Genomic DNA, 21,921 nt, shown 5'->3' on the forward strand with positions numbered 1-21,921 from the left:
TCTGACCTGGCATTGTTGTACGCATGAGCAGTAGCCTTGTCAACAACATAATGAGCTTCAAAATGGCCGACGTGAAGTCGGCAAAAAATAACGATAGTCAAAGAACTTCCGGCCGTGGAACGAAAATTACTAGGACTACAGTTGTTCCAGGAAGTGTGGTTGGCAGTAAACTGGTGCTAGATCAAAAAGGTAAAGATTGTAAATTAAAATTGGCCATGACGTGTATTAAATAAGGCATTTTTCTTTCCCGTTTGTTTGGTCAGATTTTTCAACTTTAAATTCTCATTGACTTCGTGCGCTCAATGCATTTGTGTAGTGAGTAGTGTGTACTTTGTACGTGTATCAATAATCAAGACAATTGTTCCTTTTGTTGTGCAATTTGTTTGTTCATGCACACCTCTTGCGGTTTGGAATGACTGTTCATTTTGTCGACTTGCTTGACCTACTTTTAATTTTTAGTAAACTGTTTTAAATTAAACCAATGATTTATTAATTAAATTTTAAAATTAAAATTAGCTTACTAAGCTAAAATTTAAATAAAAAATACAAATAAATAATTTTGTTAATTTAAAATGAAATAAACCTAGGGAGAGGACATTCCACACCACTTTATTATAAGAGTTACTATTTCATACTTCTTGATCTTGGCATGGAAAGTGTAGGATTTTGTTTTCTTCATATTAATTAATACTGAGTGAAACAAAAATCATTATTGCTTATTAATTCGTTATCAAAGTAATTAAGTTGAACTAAAACTTAGATTGAGGTCATATTGTAATTTAATTAGTTATTGGACTAATTTCAAACTGTTACATCTTTGAACTTTGCACTCTTTTAATTTTTTTTCTTCAGATTTAAGTCGAGCAATGCAGAAAGGTACACCAAAGAAGAGCGCAACAGTTAGCCGGTACCCTAGTCCACCTTGTACCCCACCTAGAAAAACCCATGGTGCTGGAAACGTTCAACATGGTCAAATGACACTTGCGCATAATAGACGTTCAGAAATGGAGAGCACCGATGGGGTGAATCGATCCCGTCCTAGTTCAGCTTTCACGCCCTACTCACCTCTCCCCCAAATCGGACAGCCCGAGCATGATCTTGACGTTACTGCTGGCATGAGAAATTTAGAATTGAATCATCCGGACAGAGTTGGTGTCAACGCTACTAATGACAATGTAGTAACTTCAGAAACAGGAAGGCAAAAAAGTGATAGGAATTATCCAGAAGTACGGACTAAGCGATCATCGTCACTGTCATCTGTTCAGACCAGTAACAAGAGAGTGTCTCGTCGAGAAATGCGAGGCCAGCAATTTGCCAGGAGAAGAAACTCACAGAAATCGTTAAACATTCCTGACGAACCGTCCGCTGGAGAAGAAAGATTCCTCATCGCTTTGAAATTACCAGAAGGTGGTAGGCTACAGAGATATTTCCGTCCGTTGGACTCCTTCTTAGATATTGTTTCTTATGCGGAGAAAGAATCTGGGCGTTCTTTCTCAGACTGCAATGTTTTTACGAGTGACGTTCCTAAACGGATTGTGAGTGATCTTTCTGTTTCACTGCGTGTTGCAGGATTCAAAGACAGGACGTTACTTTACTTGGAAGAAAAAGATGAATGACAAAAAGAAACTAGATTCCATCCATTTATGAAATAACAATACTTATATTTTAGGTATTTTTGTATGGCAGAAAGACATCGTTCAGCAGTGAAAGCCATTGGTTGGAGTCCTAATGAAATTTGAACTTGTAAGGGGTATAGCTTGGACTGCAGCCAGCCCATAAACTGTTGGTGCCCATGTGTATAGGTCAGGGCCCAATTTGAAAAAGTTTTTAAGCAGAAAATACTGCTTAGCAAATATCTTTGCAAAGAAAACAAATAAATGGGACACCAGTAGCATCAATGTAAACTTTGCAAGCAATGTAAACTTTGCAACAATATCAACTTTACCTAATTTTGGCTGGTAAATAGTTTCCGTTATTTAGTAAGATCTTTCTGTGCTTGGCAAGTTTTGATGCTTACAGGCTTTATGAAATTTGGCCCAGGGCAGTTGTCAAGAGGGGCTGTGCAGCACTCATCAGTGACCCAACGGGTTTACTTTGGTGCTGGGTATGTGGCATGGTGTATTCCCTTCCTCCATTGTGTGTTCTTTTTGATCTGGGAATTTCCAGGAATTCTGAAGATGATTTTTTATTTTTTTTGGGGGGGTAGCTACCTTTGTACAAGAGGGGAAGAGTGTGTTAGAGGACAATGATTACACATTGTGTATGGCATTTCCATAAAAACCTACAGTTTTGTTTAACTGTCACCAGTGTGATTTTATTTTCAGACAAATTTGGTTCAAGACCTTACTTCTAATTATGAAACTTTCAAAGTGTACGTTTTCTACTTCCTAAATACAAAAACACTGCTAACGTTCTGGTGCCTTATAATAATAATAATAATAATAATTATTGTGTTTTGCTCTCTTGTATTATTTTATTCTGAAGTCTTGCCAAAGAAATTTTAACATAAATTTATGTACAATATATGTTTGTCATGGAGTGAAATCTTACAGAAAGAGTTTTATCTAACATTCATTTGCTGATACAAAAATAAATGACAACATGAAATTGGTAGTTTTGGTTTACGTTGCGTCATGATTTTCTCCTCTGTAGAAGTTAAATAATTAACTCTAACTACATGTATACTACTGTATGCAGAGCAATTCCACCATATTGCTTATGTTGTTGAACTGTCTGTAATCCTTCAATTATCCCTATTTAACTCTCTGTTCCCATCTTTACCCATGTCTGCTAAATGGGAAAATCAAAATAAATATCCAGTATCCCCAACGCTAATAATATTCAATTATTGTACATTTTGTCTGTTTTTAGCTTTCTCAGGGAACCACAGGGCAAAGTGGTTTACCAGGGGTGGGGGGGGGGCGGCATATTTGGGTGCAGTCGTGAATACCCACCAGCCTCACCGCTTTCTTGTAAAGTGTTATTTCAGTAAAAATGTATGTTGTCTATGTTGCAAATGAAAATGAGAGGGGATCTTTTGGGTACATATAGTGGAAGTCATGGTGGGCAAATTATAATTCAAGGAAAATTACTTATGCCCCCAAAATCTGATAAAACAGTAATTTACTTTTGAAAAAGCACTTTGTCACCGAAATTATACCAAGAAACACTTGAATTTAAATACAAAATTATTGTGTTAGAAATGTCAGAAATTACTAACTTTATGTTAATTTATGCAAAACTGTTTTCATATTTCTTAAAATTATGCATGCAAACCAAGGGTAACTGTTTGCTGTTTCATAAAAGTGTATGTTGTCAAAAAATACCAAATGCTTGCGTTTCACGGAGTTGCTCAGAGGGTGCAAAATAGGTCTAAAAATTGGGAAAATAAGTATTGGAATCACCACTTGAGTTTTTATAAGTTTTATTTCTGCCGAAATGCCCCACATGGTAACTTCACCTACGCCTCTACAAAACCGCATGCAAGAAGTCGATGGCTTGTTAGCATCACTCATCTAGAAAAAAGGGTAAGTTTGTTTCTTTCTGTGTTTTTATTTCTTTTTCTTTAAAGTTTAAAAGTCCGTTAAACAAACTAAAGTAAACTTGTGTCTATTATTAGTTACGCGTAGCACCTTTCCTGACCTCTGATTGGTCAATGGTTAAAAACGCTGCGTGCAACTCCTGTTTAGACTGCAGAGGGCGCTATACACCGGCTCGTTGCTAGGGCAAACACCTGCTGAATGACCCTCCCATAACACATCAACAAAACAGTGACCCAGTTTAATACCGCGCCAGCAGACACGTACACACGTGAACATAGTAACACATTTCACACTTAATTACCGGTGGTCTGCTAGACAGGGCGTGTTCTCGCAAGAAAATTAACTACGATTCAAGAACAAGATAAACTTTTGTTGGAAGGAAAATGGCACAGGCAGATCCTATGAAATGGTCTCTTCCGGGGTGGAGGATTGAGCAGAAATATGCCAACGGAGTTCTGATTGGAAATTGGAACGAAGCAAGAAAAACGGTGAGCACACACATCTTTAAAAAAAAATTAAATCTTAGTCTTTGTCTTTTTGTGTCAAGTCTTACTCTTAGGACTGATATAGTGATACTGATAGTGAAAGTGATAATGCCACAAACAAAATCTTTTAATTATTACCGGTAGTTGTAGTAGATCTTCAGTGCAGAGTTTCCAATTTATTTTTGTGTGTGAAACTTTTTATGAAACTTTTTGAGATTATTCTTGATTTCGTTTTGTAACTACGGGAGACGATAGCCCGAACGAACCTCATAATTATTATAGGAGTAGGTTTCCTCCATGGTTCATTCAAACATGTCAAATACTAATGGGGATCTGTTTCAAATAAAAAAATATCGTTTTTATAAATATTTTTCATATTTATAATCATTGTTGACGTCATTGTAAACATTTTCATTAGATATTATGAAATTTATTTGGTTAAAAATGTCTCATTCATTTTTCTTTTCTTTGTTTCAATTTGACAGTGGAAAAGGGGACAAACAGGGGTAAACTCAACTCACAGAATGGATTTTGTGAAATATCCTAACTACAAACCTGACGTCATGACGAGACGAGCAGCCATGATGAGAAGTGATGTAAGTAGAAATCTCAAAGATGGCCCAGAATCTTTGGTTCAACAAAAATGTAAAACAAACCTAGACCCATTATAACTGGGGTGCTGTGTACTCGCTAAACATAGTTTGACATTTCCATTTCGGTCCTATTAAATACTAACTTGCAAAAATGTGGGTCAAATTTGTTTTTAAAGCTACCGGTCAAACAACAAACACTGCTTCTATCATTTTGTGAAATAACAGTTTTGAAAAAAAAACCAATTTTCTCTGATTCTCACATTATTTGAAAGATTTTTCTGACAGTGTACAACAAATATGCCCAAAATAAATGACATAGGCTATTTTCTTTCTTGAAGTCCATAATTGTGGGAAAGGTCGAAAGGGCCACCAAGGCAAATACCAGAAGCAACAACAGAGACCTTGTTGGCTCTGTGTAATTCTTTTAATCACACTTGAAAGTTGTAAAACTGTAGAGACTTCTTTTAGAACAAATGCTGATCTTCTTGCTTTGTATTATTTTTTATTTCCAGGGTCTTGACAATAAACTTCTCTTTGAACATCATAACAACGACTTCTCTAGTAATCTCATCTCGTGGTACGATGAGCAATTCAACAAACGAGAGCGGACAGGAAGAGATACGCTTCCTGAACAAAGATCTTGGGATTCGCATAAACTGGCGTGGGAACCTGAGAAATCTGATCATCCCATACATAGTGAGTATAAATCTAATAAAGGACAAGAAAAGTGAATTAAAAGTGACAAGCAAAAGTGAATCTGAATAGAATAGTTGATGTGAGGGAAAACCCATGCAAGCGAGTATGAACTGCACAACCCAATCCACATGCCTGGCTCCGCTAAGCCAAACTTTGTAAGTTGAAGACATTTCAGTTTTAGAACTGATGAAAACCATATTCACAAACAAGGCTTCAGTGCAGAATTTAAAAAAAAACTACTAAGCCAACCTGAATGCTATTAATTTGTTTATTTTTGGTAAGTTTATTAAAAACGAAATCCAGAAAGAGGAATTCTTATTTTGGATTGGATTTCTTTGGCTTGGATTTTTTCCCTCAAGATTCTGATAATGACCAAATAAAACAAAACCTACTTTCTGTATCGCCACAAATGATCTGTTCAGCCCAAATGATCTCTTAGCATTGCAATCAAACTTATTTTGCTAATTTGTTATCCTCACAGGTGCACCAACAAACTTCGGCCTCCGAGACAAGCTGAATGCAAAATGGCAAAAGGAGCAAATGCAGTCGGGTATGGGCGAGTACCGCACAACATACGGACAGTCTTACATCCCCCAAGCATCCGACGCACTTGTGAAGAATCATTATGCACCACCGAGGGCGCTATCAACAAGGCTTCACCGAGCCAACCTAATTAATAAAGACCTTAGTCTAAGGAGCGTTAACGTTTTACAAACACCTCAAGAGCTGGGGCTACCAACACGGACTGAGCCAGCCACTAGGAGTGCAGGTGGTCCAACGCAAGTGTCCATGTAAAGAGAAATTATATTTTATTATTATCGTGAGACCCAGCAGTAATAAATTAACACCAGAATGGGGCCTTTCTCAAATCTCGGCTTGGGCCCCGGCTCAGGCTTATGCTCTGCGAGCTGCGTACGCATTGGAAATGCATCTCGGCCTGTAACCTACGTTTTTTGGAGCAGTGCGTTTAGCACGCGGTAGTTCAGCAGCTGGTGCCAGAGCCCAAGCCGAGGTTTGAGGCCCCTGGAATTTCATCTTGGATATCAGTCAGTGCCTTTTCTCAAGTAAAAAGTGTTTGCATATGTCTGACAATGTCTAAGGTAGTACTTGTAAAGGGGCACCAGACCAAGGCCATGGTCTGTATGGCTAGGTTCGATATCTATAGAGATTGCTTAACCATTTTTTTCTAAGCAAAATGAGCAGGAAACCAGTCACAGATGGTACATACATGTATACACCATTGTAGTTTACCTGGTAATCATATTCTGGTAAGCACATTTTGTGTTGTGCTCACAAGTAGCTCTAAGATAGTGGACCCAGCCCAAACTGAAGTTCCAGTCTGATGTTAAGACCAACAATGGTCAAGAAATTCAGCATTGATATCATCAGCTTAATCTTCCCACCAAGTAGTGTCATCCACTTACATCATGTCTTAAAGTTTGCTCACCAAACTGTGAAATCTTTTACAAAGTTATTGCATATTAAATAATCATGGACAAATACTCTGAAAGAACTTAATCTGATAAAACAAACTGTCTTTTAAATACTATAGCAAAATGATAGTTTATTCATAAATAATCTTAACCGCAACAATTATGTTCTCCTATTACAAAAGCTTTATCAATAATTTTGAACTTCTTTAAACAGGTACCAGTCAATACTTCCATATTTTTTTAGATTTTCAAATTATATAAAGTTTCCCATTATGAAATTTACTATAAAATGTTAAACTTTACCTAAAGTAAAATTCACTATTATTGTTTTTTTTTGAAAATGAGGCCTGGTTTTTCCAATCATGACATAAAATTTGCAATAATTTGTTATGACATAAATAACATGAAGTACCTGACCATTGTCAGCAATTTCCAAACCAGTTTTGAACCATGTGTTCTAAGGGTTTTAGTACAAAAAACATTTTTCATTTTGTCTGTTCCGTGCACACAGGCAGTAGCGTTCATTTTCTCAGTCAATTATTAGCTTGATGTTTCATCGTTATACTAATTATATTTATTATGGCGCAATGTGGTAATGTTTCTTATCTTCCATTCATTTAATATGCAATCAAAGTGAGGCTTTAGAGAACAAATAGTCGGACACCATTCTGTATAATAGATTCTAGTATTCAACAGTGGTAAAGGAAGATAGGGAATCATACTTAGTAGAATTGTAGCAAAATAGTTCATTAATCATGCTATCATACATTTTAAAAAGTATTTTTGAGAATCAACATTGAACTACTGTATTATTCTAAGGTTATTTTGGCTGCCTTCCTGATGTTTTGTGTGTGGGTTATTGTTTAATGTTTGCTTGCCGAATGCAATGGTGTGTACTTCCAATTATTTATGCAGTAATGGTTGCATTTTTTAACCAGTTGTAAATATTTGTAAATATATAAATAAACAACAATATGAACAAAGACATTCTCTTTCATACATTGTTTCTGTGTTACAGTCTCACCAAAAATCAGAAAATAATTTGTTACAAAGAATAATATAATTTTGCAATATAACACCCCCCCCCCAATTAAAAATTGATTTGTCATTTTCGCTCGGTGGTATAAAAAAGAAATGCATTTTCTGACGTAGGAAAGCAGGAAGAAAGACGATGTGTCAGGGCCGAGTGGTTAAGAGCATCGAATTCAAGTTCTGGTGGTTAAGTCACCGATGTGTGGGTTCAATCCCCGTACGTAGTGACACAGGTCTCCTTGAGCAAGATGCGTTACTATAATTACCTCTCTTCACCCACAGGTATTAATGGGTACCTGCAAGGGTAGAGACTGATATTGTAAATGAAAAAGCCTTCGGAGCGCCACCACAGGCTGTATACTTCCCAGGGAGCTGAGAAAGATTCTAGGTATATTGTTGGCCCAATGACCAGGGCACTAATGTAAAGCGAATTGAGAGGGTTTAATGTGAAATGCGCTATTTAAGACTGTCATTATTATTATTATGGTTTACAAAGTTGTTTACAAGTTTTCACAAATAGATTGATTTTGTACACATGTATTTAGGTAACAGTGCCCTGAGTGTCATGTCAGTGAACAATGCAGTCAATCCCCATATATGAAAACCGCTTCCTTTAAATACAGGCATGGTGTACGGCCCCTTCTTTGTTGACTTTGGGGGATCAAACCTTGTATAACTGTTGTTGGTTGGGTCACAAAGTTCAGATATCGGTACAGTGAAGACTAGCTCTACCTGTTGAAGAAACAAACAAGAATTGTTCAAAGAAACCACTTGGAACTCGGAAGATAAGAAACGATATGCCAAGCCTAGTGTCAAATTGAGCACTGCCGCAAATTCATAAAAATCTTAATTAAATAACCAAACAACTGGGCCCAAATTCATAGAGCTGCTTAAACAGAAAATATTGCTTAACAATTTTATGCTAAGCAATAATAAGCAGGATACCTGTCACAAGTTGTACACGTAGCATGGTAGTTTGCCATGGTCATGTGAACAGGGCTAGAAGACGGCTCATTAACTAACTGTATGTCATAGATCTATTGACATCCATTTATATATTGGGCGACTTGCATAAAAAAATTTTTTTTTTAAAAACCTGAGTATACAGTGCTAACACACATCGGTGTATATGGGTTAAAACCAAAATTCTGGCGCTCTAACAACTAATAGCCCTCTGTTGGCTATCTCCCTACTTTGTCAATATCTGAACTAAAAAACAATTGTTATTTACCTCCTTTTTGTTACACTGTTCATTTAGTTTGCTGGCATCCACGTTTTTGATAAAAGCAACTACTCCTGTTGCTAAAGCATCTCCTGTCTGAAACGGAGGACAATAAAAGCAAAGACATTTATTTTGAATTTTCACATTCCCCTTTCCTGCCCTCATTAAAAATAATGTTAGGTGAGCAGATTATAGTTCTTCAGTTAGGCATTAACCATTAATTCCTTCCCTTCATCAAGATGTACATGGTGCTGTTTAAACTTGCAGGCCTGGTACTTGCTAAATTGTAAGGGTCAGGCGATTTGTCCTTGTAAAGGGAACCTTTTTGAGGGAAATCAACAATTTTACTGGAACACAAGGGGCCGGCAATGATGCCGTGGGACATATTACCTGTTAAGTTGTTATACAAAGGGACAAAAGATTGTTGTTGGTATGTTAATTGTAATTATCAGAAATTAATATTTATATTAATAATTATCAATATTTCCCACACACTTACTCTGTTTGGAAGTGGGATGAGTTTACCCCAAACATCAACGTCTTTAGGATTAACACCAATCTCTTCATTCATTTCTCTTAATGCCGTCTCGGTCACATCTTTGTCTCCATCCTCCTTCAGGCCACCAGGAAAACTGCAATTTATAAATTCAACATTATATTTTGATCAAATTTTGAACTTTTACAAATCATGCCCCTGGATCCTTTGAATGTACAGGATGTCTCAAAAAAATGAAAGTTGAGTCCATAAGCTATCCATACATCTAAACCTTTTCCCCCAGAATCATATATTTTTCATTCGGCAGCCATTTAAAAGTGTATAGTTTTTGGGGGACACACTAGTTTGAAATGCAAAGCTTGAATGATCCTAGAGTAATTGTCGTTTACTTTTTAAAGTAATTTGTGTTATTAGGTGTTGGGGCTTTAGTACTTCCAGAAAATATAAGGCTCCTCCATGAAGCCTTATAGTTTCTAGAAGAAGGGCTTTAGTAGCCCACCTTGTTGGGCTGTTGGCTCTCTTTTAACATCGTTCTAAAAGACGGATGTTAAAAGAGAGCGTAACAGCCCAACAAGGTGGGCTCAAGTTTAAGGGGACACGCTTTCTAATTTGTAACAGTTTTAAAGTTAAAGGTGCAAGAGTTGATGTTTTATTTGTCGTTTTTCAGGGGGGGGGGGGGGCTTCAGTTCAGGGGTGGGGTAGCCCACCTTGATGAGCTGTTTATGGCTCTCTTTGAAAAAATCGGTCTTATCACAGTTGCCATTACATACTGCTGATGAGACCGATTTTTTTTTAAGAGAGCCATAACAGCTCAACAAGGTGGGCTAGGGATTGGGGTGCTGGTTAGGCAAGACCAATCCTCAAGTTGATCTCACCAGATCTCTCCTCTGTGAGAAGACATATGCTGAGAGCGGAGTGTGAACAACACTGAAGGGATTCCATCGATGGTGCATAGAGGAACGCACACGGCTGCTGTCTTTGGGGTTATTCCCTTTTTAGTCAGTCTTCTCACAGATGGTTTGATGGACTGCATAAATGTTATTGCTCGAGCTTTATTTTCATCACTGAACACCATGGAGTTTATTGTAGAAGTTTGTCCAGAGTTCATGTATCGCAGTGTGTGATACATAACAGAAGTTCGTGTTTTCTTTGCTGCACAATTAATTTTCTTTTGGTTTAGTGTGGAAAATGTCCTTGTTGTTGGTAAAAAAGACAAACTTGATGATGTAGTTGGTATAGTAATAGTAGTAACTTGTGAAGAAAAGTTTCTTTGGCATAAGCAACCTAGTGTATCATAATGTAAACTAAATAATGGTTTCCATCTCAAAGTTTTCAAACGCATTTTTCTACAAAACATTGCCATTACTTTTACTTAAGACTAGTTTGAGTAGTTAAGTATTTATATTTTTGTTTCTATCAAAACACCTTTAAAAAAGAGTAAGCCGGTAAGTCAAGCAGCAGAGGTGCATATGCTTAACTTATTCTCAGTATCGTTTCAACACCTGAGAAAGAAAACAGAAGACATAATGATTTTTAATAATTTAATTTAATTCAACACCCACCAACAAAAGTCAAAACAGAAGTGAGAAGACGTCAAAAAGTTTTAACACTGCCTGTTATTGTTAAATTTAAATAAATCATATTCATATCCAAATATCTTTTAAATTAAATATCAGTTACCATGGTAACTAACAACATTATGAGTTGCTACATACACAAGCAGAATTTCCTCAAATTAAAAAGAAAGGCGAAATAAACTTACAACTTATGACACGGGGCGTTTCTTTTTGCAGCAGACGGCTTGACGGCTTGTTTTATTTTTTTCATCACCACTAAATGTATCTGGCGCCCTCAAGAGTAAAAGTAGGTGCGAGCTTGAATAACCTTGTTCTCAAAATATCGTATTGCTCGACCCCTCATGGCAATCAATATTGTCATTTTGCTACACCTGTCGTATGAAGACGCAAGGGCCGGGCGGTTTATTAATTAAGTTTATTCATTTGGTATGACATAAGACATCTAGTTGACAATATTATTCTCAATTAATCTTGACAAGTAGAAATCGTTGCCATCTTAAAAAGTTTTTGTACTAAAAAACACAAACATCTGAATTACGTAGGCTTTTTGATAAAGAAGCTTTAACTTTCAACAGCCAATCAGAAACATTCTGTAATTGTATTAAGAAAAACTTTCTGCGCTTTTCTTCGAGAATTGAACAAAACTCAAACAAAGTCAAACACAAAGATAAATAATTGCCTTTTGCTGCAGCATTTATTTGTTCACAATAATTTAATAACTTGCACACACAAAAAGGAATGTAATTAATGGCCTAATAAATTTGTAGGCGGGATTTTTTTTCAAAGGGGGGGGGGGCTACTTCTTACTTCGCCGACATATAGAATGTGTCCTTTAAAATATTTAAATGTATATTAGTATCTTAGTTTAGCATTTGCCCGGGGTTTATGGAAAGAAATCCTGAAATTAAGACCAACACTCAAGGGCTTGATTTTAATACATTATACAATCGCTGCCAAAAATTCTGATTATTGCAAATTATGTTATAAATATTTATTAATTATATTCAATTTAAATATATTACATCATCAAATAAAATGATTACCATCACAACAGTTGTTTCTAAAATTAAACAAGAAACTCGGAAATACTGTCAATCGTTTACAAATAATTGTCCTAAACTTTCCCCACATAAATTTATCAAAAAAACCCATTTGCAACACTTTTTTGTTTTTTTTTGCAGAATTCAGGACTGGGATATCATCTTTTGCAAAGGGCACTTTCATTGGAAAAGCTGAAAGTCTTTGGGAAATTTCTGAAGGGGCACCGAGGCCAAGACCAGGGGAATGTGGACTCCACCTAGTTCGGCCCCTGAGTACAGGCTTTTTAACGGTAAGAATGATGCATTGAAATTGCCAGGGAAAGTTTGATGAGACATCCCCTTATTAAAGGAATATTACAGAATTGGTTTTACTAGCAAAAAAGTTGCTGGCAGTGTAAGCACTTTATGTAATCCACCGTATACATAAACTAACAAACCTGTAGAAGTTTGATATCGATCGGCCATCTGTCTGGGTCACGAGAGATTAGTGAAAAACCGATTACAGTATTTTGCATTGCATTGATGCCAAAACAAAAATGAATAAAACGCTCACTGAGCGATAAACTCCAAACGCGAAATTAGATTATTTATTTCTCATCAAATATGAAATTTCAGACAGAAATATTGCAAGGGATGTTTTCTACTATCATCATCATCAGACCGTGTAAGTTTTATGTAAATCTGTAATCTTCACAATTTTTTTTCTAACCAATTCTGTAACGTCCCTTTAATCAAAAACACTTTTCGTCAAATAATCTTTGAGAAAATGTTAATGATCTTGACACTCTGGCAGTTCAAAAGTTGTGTGCTCAAATAAATGTCTTTGTTGTATAATTTACAAAGTTATGTAAACAATAATAATACGTCTATTTACAAATATTTTAGCTTAAATATCAAAGAGTAGAATACTGTTTCAGACCGATACACAAATGGATGATTATTTGTCACAATTTTTAGTTGTTTTATGCAGCAGAAAAGGCCATGAAAGTGTTAAAGACATTTTTAATTAGTCATGGAGGTAAAGTTTTAAATTCAATGCCCTCAAAGACCATAAATGATTGAACGCTTAACAGAATTAACACAAATACTGATATTCTACTGACCTTTGACCTAGGTCAACATCAAGGTCACAACCTCAAGGTTTCTAACAATCATGATGACACATTTTGTATGACAACAAATTAAAAAACAACTTTTTTTACCCTTAAAATAGATATCACTTAAAGAATTTGTTTGCAATTGATCACGCTTAAAAAAATTGCACCTTTAGCTTTTTGTTTTGAAACATTTTCACAATTATTTACTAAAATTGTTATCCTTTTATAAAAAATGCAAACAATTTCTTTTCTAGTAACTGTTGAACTGATGTTGTCAAGGCTTGCCAACTTTATACAATGTTTGCTTAAAGATCTATTTGTTAAGTTTTAGGAAAACTGTTCGCTGTTCGTCCGGGAAAAAACATTTGGTCTATATTCATATGTTTGAAAAGTTTACTCAGAATCATCTGAAGGCAGCAAGTTGATAAAGAGTAAACAAAATTCAACAAACGATCAATTTCAGATGCAACACACTCTTTGACAAATCCAAAAATCAAAATATCCAAGTTGAGAATGATCAGTACAGTATCTTGAACCATAAAAGCTTGTAGATAAGAATGTTTGCTGTAAAGTTTATGGTAAGCAATGCTTTATGCACACTTTAAAAAGTACACCAATCGGGTTACTAATATTGCACAGTGTTCAGCGTAAGCTTTTGTTCCCCCATCAAAACTTAACTTGATTGAGCCCAATATGGGACACCACCTTAGTTACCGTAATGCCTACACTACTTCTTCTTGTTACCATGGTACTTATATTGTTCCAGTGGTGTGTTTTGGGATCATAGCGCTCCACACTGTTTAGACTGCTACTGCCGTCGTTTCCCCCGACAACGTAGAGTTGGTTGTCCATGGCAACAGCATCATGGGTGCTCCTAGTAGGAGTAATCGTCAAGAACAAGATTTAGATTTTGTCAAAAGAAATATTGTGACAAATAAATAAACCAACGAAGGTGTGGTAAGACTGGTCCCTCTTTCCTGAAACCCCCCACCCGCCCCCAACAAGTTTTGTTGCACCAATTTGAATACTTATTACCAATCCCTTGGTCAGTATCGTTTTGATTTGGTCAGGTTTGCAGTAACACCATGTGCAAATCTCTGTTTTTAGTACTGATGTTTCCAAAAACAAATGGTGGTTGACAACTCCACCGGTTCTATTCAGAACCAACAGTACTCTAAAAAGAGAAATTTTCACATGGTGCTACCACAAACCTCACCTAATTATACTCCCACTAAGCAAGTTTCAAATCCTACTTAATGGAGATATGCATAAACTCTTTTTAAGTTCACTCCATGCCTGTTTTTTTTAGACAAGGCTACCTTATTTAGTGTAAACGGATAAAAGTGGGGGTGCAAATGCAAGGCGTCTCTAGACTTCCTCTCTTGCTCAAGGGGTGCAATTTGAATGGATAAAGATGCGTTTCTAATGAAGAACTCAATGCCCTGTTTTTATCTAATAGATTTATGCTTTTTCTTTCAGGCCCCATCTTACCTCCTGACAGACATAGACGGAACCGGTTCCCACAGGTTGATATCCGGATTAAACCGCTCTGCACTACTCAGACAAGCCGCTCCATCATTCCCACCAACAACATAAAGAGCGCCCTCAACCACAGCTGCTCCAGTGCTACTGCGTCGGCTGATCATGTGCGGCATTTGTACCCATATGTTCGTCTGTGGGTCGTAGCGTTCAACGCTGGAAAGGTGACATGAGCCGTCGTAACCTCCGATCGCATACAAGCAACCGTCTGAAAAAAACCCCAGTAAGTTTGACAGATTTGTTCAATTGCACACTGTAAGGTTGACATGGGCCCAATTTCAGAAAGCAGAAAATACTGCTTTGCAAATTTCTTTGGTCGGCAAAAATTGCTGTGCCCCTTCATGGCTTGAAATTACGTTGAGCATTTCCATTGACATGTTTTCAACACGAATGACATTTCAAGTAATTTGCGTTTACCAATGACAATTTTTGGTCATAGCCGGTTCACCTACCCATGACAGTGACTTTCACATAGCGTCTTCTAACTGACATAGCAGCTACTGAAGTCCAGGTGTTAGTCAAGGGATCGTATCGTTCCATACTGTTCAGACAAGACGCTCCGTCGTACCCACCCACAGCATACAGAAGTCCATTCAGGACCACCACACCTAAGCTGCTTCGCTTGGTACCCATCGGCGTTACCTCTTTCCATGCGTTTGTTTGTGGGTTGTAACTTTCAACTAAGGCCAAGTCAACTGTACCGTCGTATCTGTTGGAAAAATGGAAAGAAAAATTATCTCCTTAGTGAGCAACTCCTTTTACAAACGTAGTGTGACCAGGCACTTTAAGTGACTGCCCCCTCTTAAGTTAACTAATTGTTGACTTAGCAGCAGCCCACCTGCTGAGGGTCTTGTTTCCCAGGGCATGGTCAGTGTGGTCAGCCCCAGCTCTACCCCAGGTATAGTGTAGCTATTGTGCAACTAAGTCATTCCATTGCAAGTTATCATCGTGTGTGCAAGTAATTTTTCCAAGAGTCTCAGAGCTATTCCAGTTTCAGAGTTATTCCCATCCTTGTTATACTTACGCATCAACCCTTTTTTTTAATCTTTTGTGCTTGTGAATAAAATACTTGTATAAAGAACCAATCTTGTCGGGTCACAGTAGTGAGATAACATAATCTACCTAGCAAGTAGTGAACACCTGGTGCTACTGCAAACCCTACCATGCATTACCTCAAAACCCACGTAGTAAGATAAGTTATGAGTTCTAATGGGATTGGACAAGGACTTATATTTCACTTTAGGCAAAGCATTTTTAAAACTGTCATGACAGCAGTTTTGAATAAAAAACCAAAGACATGTCTACAAATATTTGTTTACTTTTCTTGAATGTAGTGTTTTCAGAAACCAGCTCTTACAAACTTCCCCTACCGTGTCACGCTTAAAACCATTTGTTTTTTTTAAGAACTTGTATATATTACAAACTTTAAAACAATCAGACTGCCAACATAGACGTGGCGTTTGATCAGCAGAGTGTGGGTTCGAATCCCGGTCGTGACACTTGCTACATAAAATTGGGGAGGTAGTGCTTTCAGCTCTACCGGCCAGGCTTCGGACTGATGATACCCAAGCCTACATCCGTATGAACTGTAAAAGGGGTAACCCTGTTTCAGCCCTAGGAGTAGGTGGCAACGACCTCTGGACAAAAATAATTGTAGCCCACATCTTGAAGTGGCCTTCAGGCCTTGTGTGTCTGGCGACTTGCATAAAAAAATATATATAAAAAAATAGATAGCTCAGTCAGTAGAGTGGCACGCTAAACCGGAGGTTGTTGGTTCAAATCCCACTCTAGTACATTTGTCTTTGTTCAACCGCCAATCATTTAAAATTAAACCAGTCAGTTTCCCTTGTGGTTTATTATTTAATAAATGTTAAAAGAAACAAGCTTAGTTGTGAACAACCAAAGCAGTTTATCTATTGGTTTACAAGTTCAAGTCCTGGCTGTTGTCACACTCATTCAAATAAAACTCACCCTCCGACTGCATACACCAGCCTGCTGATAGTAGCTACGCCTAGTCGGGCTCTCCGGGTGCTCATGGGTGCTAACGCGTGCCACGTGTCACTCCGTGGGTCGTAACATTCACACTCGCTATGAATTGCGAATAGGCTACCACCGCCTGTAGTGGGGATATATCAGAGATGATCATAATGAGATGTTGCAAAGTAAAGAAAAGGATAATCATCCAGGAAAATTTCAATCAGAGAGCTTTCTTTATATTCCATTTACTTAAGCTTGGTGGTCTGGTTAGCCGGTAGTGGTATCTTTCCTTGTCTTCTACCTCTAGGACCCCCAATTCAAATCACACCGGGGTACTATGTGGAGTGGGTTTTCAGTCCATACCCAACTGCATGGGTTTTCCCTACAATAATTCTCTGGGGGTTTTCCTCCCACATCTAAAACTGAAACTTCCTTCATTGTCTTCTCTCTATTTGGTTCTTGGTAAGTACAGTGATTAAGTTTGCTTTTCGGAGAATCCTTGACTTCACAACCAAAATAAATAAAGTTTAATGAAATTAAATTTCTGATCAGCAAAAGATCTTTTGCGGATTTATGTATCAAAATAAATGTTGATACTGATGATTATCATCTATAATTCAAATAAATCAGTGCTGTTTCACAAATAGGAATTCAGGCCTTGACCTTCACTCTTGAAGGGGCATGGCAATTTTCCTCGGGTAAGAGGAATAACTATGAGGAAAATGTAAACTTGTATTGGAACTTTGTAAAGGACACCACAACAAAAGCACAGGGCACCATGGCAATCGCTGTGGGTGCGAAGGGTTATTTTGTCGATGTTGGTGCCAAGGGGTTATTTCGAGGGCTGTGAATTCAGTTTTAATTTCGCTTGCGACTCTACCAATAGAGAACAGCATGGGTACACAGGCTGAGTTATGTCTCTCTTTAGTTCGGGGTGTCTGCATTGAGGCTCGCTGTTCTGGTAGCAAGTGATACTTCAACGCTTCAATCAGGAAATCTTTACACTCGGGGCTGCCTCGGATAATCGGTTCCGTCTCAACATTGTTGACTAAAAAGTCTCGGGTGAGGAGAGGTAGACGAACTAGCTCCATCAACTGTGGAGGAAATATTTCGAAAAAGAGGAATATAATTTGGTGTGATAAGGCCCTATTGGTGTGTTACATAAACTATGATTTCAAAGCGGGTGCTGCAATGATTTGAGTAGGATTTGAAACTTTGCACGGTTGAAGAATACTTAAGAAAGCTTTGCTGTAACACATAATATCTCTTTTTAGTGGTGTTGGTTATGAAAAGAACTGGTGGTTAACGACTCATCATTTTGATCAGTATGCTCTGATCGTCTTCAGGAGAATGCTGAAGACAATATTTGGTTTTTGCCTGTCGCATCGGTGGTGTAAGGTAAAAAACCAAACCGAATTCTTTATCCCCGATGCAAAATTCACATCCCTTTTAAAACTTAATTTGGTTACCTTGTCAACATATTTTAGTCGGGGTTGTAGATCGGTTCTCACCCACATCACTACTGCGTTGAAAACGTCTTCCTCTGACGTTATGTTTAACTGCTCACTGGAGATGAGTTGGGCAACCTGTGAGAATATATGAAAACAAATCTTAGATTTTGTGTTTAAGGTGATCTAAAGACCTTATGCATCGTCTTGTATGTATTTTCTTATTCTTAATATTTATGTGTACAGTGTAGGACAAAGAATCTCACGATGTTTCATAAATGTTACCAATGAATGAATGAATGAATGCGCATGACGTCATTTGAGTAGGGCGCCCTCGCACAATTCAACAAGAAGGTTGCTTATTGGCTTAACCTTGCCTCCCAAACAGAAAAATTATGTTCTTTGCCAACTGCGTTCATTGTAGCTCTTGATAAGTAGGAACAGAGCAAATAATTTTGCAATTTATTGAAAGACTAGAAAACCAAGTTGTTAGGACTTCAGGGAATTTTAATAACAGGGGTTGATTTCACAAAGAACTTAGGACTAGTCCTAGGACTCTTTAGGAGTTATCAACAAACTTAGGGCTAGTCCTAAGTTAGGACGAGTTTAGGACATGTTACTCGTTCTAACTCAAGATAAGACTAATAGCTCTTTGTAAAATCCTCCCTTGCTTTGGTTTAAGTTGGTTGTCTTTTGGTGATTAACATGTAGATGATGACAGCTTTTTACCTCATCAACAGGTAGATGAAGATACTCCTCTGTATTCACAACATGATTAAAATTCTGCAGCGAGTAGAGAAGTGATGATTGCTCCAAGTCGTAGCATCCGTGCATATCGGCAAAGCGTCGGATCCCGAGGCAGTTTGACGGATCAAGCTGACCGAGGAGGAATTTACAGCAGGCATCGCGGACGCTGTGAAGCTGTAGGACACTGGCTGCTGGAAGGAGAGCCTAAATAAAACAGAAAGTACAACAGAGTAGGTAAGATTGCTTTCTAACAAATGTCTCCTGAGTAAAAGTAACCAGGAAACAGGATTTATGCAAGCAGTTGTGTAGCTGGGGAGAAGGGGCTGGCCCCGGGGCGCGCGCCGCCTTAGAGGGCATCGCGGACGCTGTGAAACTGGAGGACACTGGCTGCTAGAAGGAGAGAGCCTAGATTAAACAAAATGTCTCCTCAGGTAAAATAAGCAGGAACCAGACTTTAAACATGCAGTCAGTGGTGCAGATTGGGGGTCTGGGTGCCGCCTTAGAGGGCACCAAAATGTCCAATGTCAGTTTTACGTTCTTCAAGGATATCTGCCTTTGGGATACACCTTGAGCAGCAAGTGACATCATTCGAGTGTGGCGCCATCGGCCAGAGGTAAAACAAGTTCGCTCTTTGGCCCATCCATGTGCTGCGCGTACAAAGAGGTGCACACTTCTGTTTCATCATCATTCGACAGGGGATGACATCAATGAAAACAAAAAAGTACAGGGGATGAAAATGTTCCTATTTGAAAATAGGAACATTTCAAGATGAACAATGGCAAAGACCTTGAAAATCTCAGAATGATTAAGTTTTTAATTTCTAACCTGTACATTCTTCTCTCCAATGTTAATTTCTGCCGTGTACGCAAACTGAACGAGTTGTTCTACTGCACTTGCTTGGATGTCATGCAGGCAAACCTCAGTCTGTCGAGACTCTGTCATATTACCTAAAAGAAGAAAGTTTATCCAAGTTAGGAAAGAATGAGTTTACAAGTTACAACCATGTACTAATAAGTATCTTTTTTTGAAGTGACGGTTCCAAGAAAAACCAGAGGTGAGTGAAGTCTCAAGTTTGAAAACTTTATTGAACTCTGCTCATCTTGAAGAAAAAAAGCAGAGTGCACTTTGATTTGAATCACCTCTGATTCTTCTCAACCTTCTTCTTCGAAGATAAATGTTATGGTCACCAATACACCAGAGTCTTTTATTAAAGACACTGGACACTATTGGTAAATGTCAAAGACCAGTCTTCTCACTTGGTGTATCTCAACATATAAACAAAATAACAAACCTGCGAACATTTTAGCTCAATTGGTCGTCGAAGTTCCGAGTAATAATGGAAGAAAACAACACCCTTGTCACACGAGGTTGTGTGTGCTTTCGGATGCTTGATTTCTGGACCTCAAATTCTAAATCTGAGGTCTCAAAATCAAATTAGAGGAAAATTACTTCTTTCTTGAAAACTACGCTACTTCAGAGAAGGGAGCCATTTCTCACAATGTTTTATACTATCAACAGCTCTTGATTGCTTGTTGCCAAGTAAGTTTTTATGCTAATAATTATTTTGAGTAATTACCAATAGTGTCCACTGCCTTTAAGTACACATCGTTAAGCTTCAAAACACAACACAAAGGACACTAGAGACTTTGGATCTCCTCAGCATTTATAAACTGCTTCTTCAAATACCCTTTCACCTTCCAGCAATTTTCAATTTTGAAAAGATGATATATTTAGACTTAAACTCACTTGTAAACATTGCATGGAAGTATGCACTGCAAGACGCCAGGACCAACTTATGAGCCGAAATAACCTTGTCACCGACTTTAAGTATGATGTCGCATAGTGTCGCTTGTTGACGCATACGATTCATCGCGACGAAAGCGTCGTTAGCGTGGCGCGATGCCCGGTGTGTGAAGTACTCTCCGAGTTTGGCATTCTGTGATGTACAACCCACTGGGCTGATTACCGGTGAAGCAGGGTGCCGGGATAGAGTCCGGTGGTGGGAAACTTGCACAGAGAGCTCCAACTTCTTATCCATTTTGAATTGTTCTCAGAGTCCTAACAGTTTTTAACTATCCAAAGTAAAAACTATCCAAACTAAAAACCCAACTTGTTGAGATCTTCGTTGGACTAATGAGAATATCATTCACTCCATCAACGTAGTAGATTCCTGAGGGGGAAAAAACCAACAAAACAGACTTGAATTCATGCAACTTAAAACAACTTATGTACTAAGTCAAAACTCATGTAAAAACAATAGACAAATTTAAGGGGAAGAGTTTCAATTTTATACTGCATACTGTATGAAGTTTTCTGTTCACTGTTCCATGAATACAAACAATTTTTAACCACAAAACAACAAAGAAGTTTCTCATTCAAACAAGTAAACATGTAAACATGTTTACCATTGTAAGCTTGTTTACACATACCACAAGCTTGACCTAATCCAGAGATTACTTAACATTCTTGTAATCTTTTTCTCAATTATTTGGAGTTGAACTTTTAAGATACAGTTCAATTGATACAGTCAAAATATCTTGTTTGTTAAACCACAAAAGTACACATTTTTTACAATCCCTGGGATTTTGCACACAATAGAAAACCTTGGCACCATTTGTTGTTGACTAAACGTGTTGGTCATACACAATGAAAAGAAAAATTAGCTTAAAATTCCACAAGACCAATGGTCTGTTACGAGATAAACATCCTACATTTTTGTGTAGGGGTATTAAAATATTTAGTGGACGGTATCATGTAGTGTAAATGTGTGGGTTGTTAGGACTTTTAACTCAGGAAATTCATATACTTTAAATTCATATACCATGCAGCACAGGAAGTGGTGTTCAGCAAGGCTTGATTTCCCTTGCTCCAAGATTCATCTTAAAAGTAATACAGACATGAAATATTTCAGCCTCCTATCTGATTTGAAATTCTGCCCTCAGAAAAATCAGCAAAATTGATATCAAATAGCTGTACAAAAAACCTATTGTACTGCAT

The 21,921-nt window shown here is 37.6% G+C and overlaps 4 protein-coding genes across 4 annotated transcripts; 2 read left to right on the forward strand and 2 right to left on the reverse strand.

Moving 5' to 3' along the window:
• Positions 1-62: 62 nt before the first annotated feature.
• On the forward strand, positions 63-2,384 carry LOC117302673 (UBX domain-containing protein 10-like). Its single transcript, XM_033786656.1, has 2 exons — positions 63-189; positions 853-2,384. Exons 1-2 carry the CDS (start codon positions 63-65, stop codon positions 1,614-1,616), a joined length of 891 nt encoding a protein of 296 aa, XP_033642547.1. The 3' UTR covers positions 1,617-2,384.
• Positions 2,385-3,801: 1,417 nt separating this feature from the next.
• Positions 3,802-8,132, forward strand: LOC117302694 (uncharacterized protein C1orf158 homolog). Its single transcript, XM_033786691.1, has 4 exons — positions 3,802-4,030; positions 4,513-4,623; positions 5,133-5,316; positions 5,798-8,132. Exons 1-4 carry the CDS (start codon positions 3,926-3,928, stop codon positions 6,109-6,111), a joined length of 714 nt encoding a protein of 237 aa, XP_033642582.1. The 5' UTR covers positions 3,802-3,925; the 3' UTR covers positions 6,112-8,132.
• Positions 8,133-8,201: 69 nt separating this feature from the next.
• LOC117302674 (nucleoside diphosphate-linked moiety X motif 8-like) lies at positions 8,202-11,326 on the reverse strand. The gene is made up of 4 exons (XM_033786657.1): positions 11,262-11,326; positions 9,503-9,635; positions 9,013-9,099; positions 8,202-8,513 (listed from the first exon to the last, which is right to left on the reverse strand). Exons 1-4 carry the CDS (start codon positions 11,324-11,326, stop codon positions 8,292-8,294), a joined length of 507 nt encoding a protein of 168 aa, XP_033642548.1. The 3' UTR covers positions 8,202-8,291.
• A 2,056-nt stretch (positions 11,327-13,382) lies between these two features.
• Positions 13,383-21,091, reverse strand: LOC117302486 (kelch-like protein 17). Its single transcript, XM_033786443.1, has 9 exons — positions 20,671-21,091; positions 19,750-19,871; positions 18,907-19,128; positions 18,199-18,315; positions 17,610-17,823; positions 16,724-16,868; positions 15,205-15,461; positions 14,705-14,960; positions 13,383-14,087 (listed from the first exon to the last, which is right to left on the reverse strand). The coding sequence occupies exons 1-9, from the start codon at positions 20,960-20,962 to the stop codon at positions 13,880-13,882; spliced, it is 1,833 nt and encodes a 610-aa protein (XP_033642334.1). The 5' UTR covers positions 20,963-21,091; the 3' UTR covers positions 13,383-13,879.
• Positions 21,092-21,921: the final 830 nt, after the last annotated feature.

Source organism: Asterias rubens, chromosome 18 (genome assembly GCF_902459465.1).
Source record: "Asterias rubens chromosome 18, eAstRub1.3, whole genome shotgun sequence".
Classification (NCBI taxonomy): domain Eukaryota; kingdom Metazoa; phylum Echinodermata; class Asteroidea; order Forcipulatida; family Asteriidae; genus Asterias; species Asterias rubens.

What these genes read in the sequence shown, in the direction of transcription:
- LOC117302673 (XM_033786656.1), top strand. Translation starts at nt 63, where the DNA reads ATGGCCGACGTGAAGTCGGCAAAAAATAACGATAGTCAAAGAACTTCC. An exon ending in ACTGGTGCTAGATCAAAAAG is followed by an intron (nt 190 to 852) that starts GTAAAGATTGTA and finishes TTTTTTCTTCAG; the next exon opens with ATTTAAGTCGAGCAATGCAG.
- LOC117302694 (XM_033786691.1), top strand. Translation starts at nt 3,926, where the DNA reads ATGGCACAGGCAGATCCTATGAAATGGTCTCTTCCGGGGTGGAGGATT. An exon ending in GGAACGAAGCAAGAAAAACG is followed by an intron (nt 4,031 to 4,512) that starts GTGAGCACACAC and finishes TCAATTTGACAG; the next exon opens with TGGAAAAGGGGACAAACAGG. An exon ending in CAGCCATGATGAGAAGTGAT is followed by an intron (nt 4,624 to 5,132) that starts GTAAGTAGAAAT and finishes TTTTATTTCCAG; the next exon opens with GGTCTTGACAATAAACTTCT.
- LOC117302674 (XM_033786657.1), bottom strand. Translation starts at nt 11,326, where the DNA reads ATGAAAAAAATAAAACAAGCCGTCAAGCCGTCTGCTGCAAAAAGAAAC. An exon ending in TCATCCCACTTCCAAACAGA is followed by an intron (nt 9,100 to 9,502) that starts GTAAGTGTGTGG and finishes CCTCCGTTTCAG; the next exon opens with ACAGGAGATGCTTTAGCAAC. An exon ending in AACAGTGTAACAAAAAGGAG is followed by an intron (nt 8,514 to 9,012) that starts GTAAATAACAAT and finishes TTTCTTCAACAG; the next exon opens with GTAGAGCTAGTCTTCACTGT.
- LOC117302486 (XM_033786443.1), bottom strand. Translation starts at nt 20,962, where the DNA reads ATGGATAAGAAGTTGGAGCTCTCTGTGCAAGTTTCCCACCACCGGACT. An exon ending in TTGGAGAGAAGAATGTACAG is followed by an intron (nt 19,129 to 19,749) that starts GTTAGAAATTAA and finishes TGTTTTATTTAG; the next exon opens with GCTCTCCTTCCAGCAGCCAG. An exon ending in CTGGTGTATGCAGTCGGAGG is followed by an intron (nt 15,462 to 16,723) that starts GTGAGTTTTATT and finishes TTTTTCCAACAG; the next exon opens with ATACGACGGTACAGTTGACT.